General features: G+C 38.2%; 1 protein-coding gene across 1 annotated transcript in view; it reads right to left on the bottom strand.

The window, feature by feature from the left end:
* Positions 1 to 6,592, bottom strand: part of iqub (IQ motif and ubiquitin domain containing) — a 56,329-nt gene that overhangs the window by 48,243 nt on the left and 1,494 nt on the right. Inside the window, exons 2-3 of the mRNA XM_017437543.3 lie at positions 3,673 to 3,783; positions 2,853 to 2,933 (exon numbers count right to left, since the gene is read on the bottom strand). Coding sequence (XP_017293032.2) covers positions 2,853 to 2,933; positions 3,673 to 3,783 — 192 coding nt within the window. The remainder of the gene's footprint in view (positions 1 to 2,852; positions 2,934 to 3,672; positions 3,784 to 6,592) is intronic.

Below are 6,592 nucleotides of genomic sequence, written 5' to 3'. Positions count from 1 at the left end.
CTATCCACGTTTAAAGCCTTCATCTTTTGTTCTTCATTTTTACAAATTACCAATAGATTTCCATCTCTCAAAATCTTTACCATTTCAACATCTCCAATTTTCTTTTTTACTTCTCTTGACACCCCAATAGGGCTGATGTAATCCTGTTCTTCCTCACTCTTGAGTTTTAAAATGATTTTAAACTCCTCCCCCACAATTTTCCTCCTTACTATCCTTTCTTCTTCTAAACTACTTCCTTCCAACTCTCGTTTACTACCTTGATTACCGCCACTGCCCTCTCCTTCATTTATTTTATTTCTTCCCCGTCTTCTCCCTCTTCCCCCTGGAGTCCACCCTTCAAAATCCATGTCTTCCTCGTTTCCTATCTCCGTTTCCATCCGAACCATTCACATACCAGTTTTTGCCCAAATCCGCCTTTTCCAGTAACAATGTTTCTATTAGTCTTCCTGTACGAGTTTCGCGCCAAAAAACCAAAACCTCTTCCGCTCTCAGCATCAAACTCCTGCCATTCCCAGCCGGTTCTTCCTTTGTTGTATGTTTTTTTTTCTGTCTCTCCTCGCCATCATTCACTCCTCCTCAGTCTATTTCTTGTCTGCCTGCCACTCCCATCTACACCTGCCCCAAGTTTTGTAATTATCTCACCTGTACCCACTTCCCCTAATTACCTCCTGCCTTTACATCTCCTCCACTTACTCACTGGTCCACTGTCTGGTTGTCCCTCTTGTTGTTGTGGTTCTGGGAGCGTATTCTGAGTTTTGTCCAGCTGGTGGCGTCCAGGAGCTTTCTGGAGAGCGGCTGGGCAATTATCAGTAACACCTGGAGCCCATTTGGTCTCATCAGCGGAGCTGCATATAAGGAGCTTGCTGACGTCTCTTCAGTGCCTGAGTGTTAGCCCTATGTGGTACTTCAAGCCCTTCAAAGTCCTAGTTGCAGGAACTTGTATAGTACCTTGCTGCATTTTTGATCCCTTGTGTTTTTGATTCCTCCTAGGTTACCTAGCTCCCAGTTGGTTCCAGCTTGGAGGTCTGTGACTAATTCATGCCTGGATTTAACAATTGCCTGATTGCTTTGCTGCTCCACTTCAAGAACCACCACAGATCGAACCCTGTCTACTCTCCACCACTCTTCTTCGCTCTCCGTTGTTTTTTTGTTCCTGGAAAGACATCATCTGATGCCACCTGTGAGTTCAGATCTCGTCAGAGCCTGCATTTAATTCCCTCTCTGGATGGGACTTCACCTCAAGACCTGTAAGCCAAACCTCCTACCTAACCAACCCCCTGTTGAGAAACAAAGTCACCTAAACCTGTGTTTGTTCTCTAAGGGATCACTGACTCCTGAGCCACCATGTACTGAGTTTCCCAGAGGGGTCCAATTTTAAGTCCCAAACAATTTGAGAAAATCTTTTTAAAAGAAACTACTGTTGAAGTTTTCTGCATGTGGGTCAGACATGACCCTAGTCTTGTCTCGTTCTTGGATTTTGGTTATGTTTAGTTTTGCTGCCATGTCAGCGTTTTGTTTTTTTTCTTTATTTTTAAATTAGTTTTTCTTTCAAGTTCTCAAGATAAGTCCGGGCTTGCCTCTCACCGTCCAACATGACAAAAATGGATATAAATCAGTCAGTTTTACAGATATTGAGCTAAGGTTTGAGTGGTGGTTGTTGTTAGTCATCCCTATGATATTCTTTGAGTGCCAGCACATTTCCTGAGATACGACATTCACACATGAACTTGTGCATGTTGTCTATAAGGTTTGACCAAAACTGTTATAACTTCATCATTTCTCATCAGAAATTGATTTCAGTTGAAACACTGGCATCATAAAAAACTATGTACAGATTATTTGATAATATTTTTGTATCATATATCCTAAATATGTATTATATGAAAGCCAAATTACGGTTTAGCATTTACAAATTTAATAAAAACCATTACAGCTGTCTGGAAAAATAACTTATTCAATTAAATTATCTGAAGCTAAAGTCAGTTGTTGAAAAAGCTCATACTAATTAGTCATAGTATTACAAAAACTAAAAAGACATGCCTAAAAAAAATTTACTTTTATGTTATCTCAAGATAATTTATCTTATTTAGAGAACAGAATTTCTCATCAAGGGGTAATAATTTTCTAAAAGAAATGCTTGATTATCTCAAGACAACTGGACAGTTAACAATGGGATCTTGAGAAATTCACAGCAAAATTAATAATAGCAGGTCTGGCTGTTTATGGTTTCCATACAAAAGTAAAATAATTGACTATAATAATCATTGTGTCACACAGCAATGTCGTGCTGGAAAACCTTGAGTCTTGGCGGTGCCGTGCATGTTCTTACACTTACCACCCATCAACACAAGAACAATTTGTAACACACAGACCAAAGCTTTTCAAACTCACTAAGAAAACCATACACAGACTGCAGAACCCTAAACCCAAAGCGGCATCCTCAGATGTACGTCACACGTGACTTGTTTTTCTAAATACTTTCTTAGTACTTGTGAAATTCTTTGAGGCGCAAGCTGATTTAACAGAAGTCTTGTAGAAGACACTACAGTGCATTTTGTTGACTAATCCTGCACTCCACTCAAGTGGAAGTGCTTTTTTCAACTGTTTTGTTAGATTATTTAAAGATAAAAATGTGAGAAAGGCTATAATATGCACTGACTATAATAATGTGCTCTTGAAGGAGATAATTTTGAGATTGCAAATTGGGTGTGTACGACAATTTTCCTTAAAAGTTGATAATTTCAAGCCACTTGTATGATACTTCAACATTTCCGATCCGGCAACATTGACTTAAAGTACCTAAAGGACTGGTTCAGCCTCATTTCTGGTCAGACTGTCTTTTTGACACTCACCTGTGGCTGTTGAGTTTGGATCATTTTCAACCTCCTCACCACCAATCGAATCATTTTGAGCATCTACAGATTTCAGGAGAGCTGTAAAGTGTTGAAAGTTAGACATGTTACAAAAAACACTGTGCTTTGTACGAATCTCAAAGAGTACGTGTATGCTTATAACAGGGAAAGCTAATAAAAGTAGGAAAATTGCATTTCCTGCAGAAATGCAGTGTGAATACTGAGTGCTGAATAAGTGCTGAGATTTGCTGAAAAAGCTAAAGAAGCAGAACATTAACTAAAAAGAATAAAATGCTTGCTGAAAAAGCAAAAGGTTAGCTAAAGGCTATAATAGCAAGAAGTGAGCTAAAAATACCAAAAGTGAAAAGTAGCAAAAGGACAGCTTAAAGCTAAAAGTAGCAAAACAGCTAGCTAGAGGCTACATTTGCAAAAGCCAAGCTAAAAGTAGGAAAAGACAAGCTAAAGCCTATAAATAGCACAGGAAGACAAAAACACAGCAAATATGCTGAAGCAGATTTAATGTATTCAAAGGAACTACAAAGATCTATATTTCTGTGGGGAACATATTTGTTAAAAAAAAAATTAATATTTTAAAAAGTATACAAATGAAAAAGAAAAGCACAGCACCCATCTCCTGATTGAGCTGAACATTTCCATATATGAATGGCTAACCTAGCCAAAAGTATATTGCACAAAATGTACTGAAACGCTGAATCAGCATTTGCACAATAAACTATTAGGATGTAACAAATATTTGCAGTATTTGATTAAAAATATAATCCAGGTTTAGTAGAATTGTTTTGAGTGAACTGAAACCCACCAGTTTCTGGTGAAATGTCAACATGACCTGTTTTCTGATGTTTCTGAATGTGTTCCATATCTTTGGGCAGATCAACTTGAGTCCCTGTGTCTTCAGCAGCCTCCTGTACTCCTGCACAGTACAAAAAGTGACACATGCTTTACTATCACAAAACAATCAAACATTTCCAGTTGGATGGGATGTTTTATTTTTTTACAAATGCTCAGTGTTTTATATGACTTGGTGCCAGGGTTGCAAACTATTAGAAATTGAAATAAGGAATGCTGGCTAGGAAAGGTGATAGTGGAAGTTTTTTTTTTAGCAAGATAATACTTAGCTGTAAGACGTGGATTCTACTAATAGTAATGCCATCAAGGAAAATACAACAATTTAACAAAAAACATACTGTGTACAGGCCCATGTTGGATGAGGTAAAAAATAAATGGAATCAGTCAGATTTGTAATTTGGGTTGATACAAATTTGAAGGTATTATTCTGAGCAAGCCAAACAAACTAGCAAATAAAAAACATTGAAAATGAAAAATAAGTTAATAAAAAATAAATAAAACAGAGTAGTATTTAGGTAATACACTACAGTTGTAGGGAATCATTTAATGTCCAGGCTTAGGTGTACTGTGAAAATGAATAAATAAAATGACACTAAAGAAAGAAAATCCTTTATTCCTTTAACATCCTTTATTACATATACAAAAGAGCTTCTGAAGACACTAAAAGCACAAGTGAAAATAAATTTGCAGTTTGTAAACAAATGCCCAGAAAACTGTCTGTATGATACCTAGGCCACATTCACACTTCAGACAAAAGTGGCCCAAAGCCAATTAATTTACCAGTTTTTCCATCCATCCATCCATCCATCCATTTTCTTTTACCCGCTTCTCCATTTCGTGTCACAGGGAGCTGGTGCCTATCCCCAGCAGTCACTGTGCGAGAGGTGGGGGACACCCTAGACGGCTTTCAAGTCCTACCAATTTTTCCAATTTATTTAATTTAATTTTTGCACTCATACCTGAATTTTATATGACACTCTGAAAGTGACAATTTTTTTCTAATCTGACCCAGATCAATTTCATATGTGGTAATAATTTGGATATATATCTGATGTTTTTCAAAGTAACCTTAGTCTGAACGGTAATCTCTCATATCATCCAACTTTTATGCAATTGAAGTCGAGGTATGCAGATTAATCCAAATCTTTATATTACTGACACCAACATCATGCAGTTCAAAGCTTGGAACTCCACAAGTCTTCAGCTACAAAATAGAAGTCCAGTTGCTTCATCTTTTTAATTTAATTTAATTTTACTTTTTTACATTTGCTATGTCCTGGATGACTGAGAATCAACACCAACTTGTGATACCAATGTTGGTGTCAGATCATGTCAATACTAGCGTGATGTGATCAATATAAGCACTGTAGAAATGTGAAATTTTACATCATTGAGAGCCAATCTCTCCTTTCACTCACAGTCCAAGAATTTTTTTTCCAATACGCCTTATAGTTTTGACTCAGTGTCTGTTTGTTTGGCATGTACTCCTCAGACTGTCTCATGTCTGTGAGACATGAAACAGCTGTCTTCTGATTGGCTGAGGCTGTTACCAGGCAGAGTAGGCAGACCTCTGTTAATATAGTAGAGGTTAAGGAAACAATATGGCTGTCACATTTTTCAGTTGATTTAATGTTCACTGACTGTTAAGTTTCATTCAGCTTTAACTCAGTCATTTTTATTGACCTGGTGGAGTGACGAAGCCTCATCGCTATATGCCCGGTACCGTGACTCTCAGGGAGATCCACTACTACCAGAAGTCCATCGAGCTGCTCATCTGGAAGTTGCCCTCCAAGCGCCTGGTCTGGAAGATCACCCAGGACTTCAAGACCGACCTGTGTTTCCAGAGCTCGGCCATCATGGCTCTGCAGGAGGGCAGCGAGGCTCACCTGGTGGGGCTCTTTGAGGACACCAGGACAGAGGACACCACTACGAGAGATCCTTCCTGCCTACAGTAATCCTCATCTATAACAACTCTTTAACAAAACCAGGATTATGAGCGACAACAACATTTAATTTCCCTTTGGGATAAATAAAGTATTTTTGAATTTGAATTTTGGTGAAGCAGTAGTTGACACAGAGCCCCCTTGCAAACTGAAAGTGAAGTAAAAATGTCAAGATGGCCGCCAAAGCTAGCAGGGTATAAAAATCAGACCAAAACTCGGCAAAGGTCAAACTTCTCCTGTGTCAAGGATCAGCCCTTTATGATGCCTGTCTACAACTGATCAGCACTCAGTCATCCTCATTCAGTACAAACGCCCCTTCAAAGTTTCTCTGGGAACTTTCTAGTTTTTTTCTATGCTATTGTGAAACAAATAGATGTGAAAATGTTCTCATTGATTCTGAAGTGATTCTGTGTTCTCTGGCTTTATTGACAGTGACGAACAGAGCTGCTGAAAATGTTGCTTTGTTCTAAGCAGTGGCGTCACTAGGCCTGTTTTAGGGGGGGCTTCAGCCCCCCTAAAATGTTTTCAAGCCCCCCTAAATAATTTTGGTAATTTTACAAAGATTCAATATAATGTGGCCAGAATATGAGTTTAAATAAATAACCATATATTATTTCATTATTAACTCAAATATATGATCATAAATCTGTCAGCTTTCTTTTTCTTTACAGCGTAAGGTAGAGATCCTCTTTGGTGCGTCGTTATCCAATCCATTCCACTTGTTCATATAACATACTCCCACACTACATGTATTCCAGTCCACGTTTTCTCAGCAACCGTGAAACCAGAGTGCTAGCAAGTTTACAAGCAGAGCCAGCTAAGAGCAGCATGAACATTCAGTGAGCAGACCAGGAGAATGTTCAGTAAAAAAATGGACATATGAAAGTTTTTCAATAAAGTAAGTATTAATCATCACTGCTTTTGTAAAAT

This window comes from Kryptolebias marmoratus, linkage group LG17, assembly GCF_001649575.2.
Source record: "Kryptolebias marmoratus isolate JLee-2015 linkage group LG17, ASM164957v2, whole genome shotgun sequence".
NCBI classification, from domain to species: Eukaryota; Metazoa; Chordata; class Actinopteri; order Cyprinodontiformes; family Rivulidae; genus Kryptolebias; species Kryptolebias marmoratus.
This window is presented reverse-complemented; position numbering and strand designations above follow the sequence as displayed.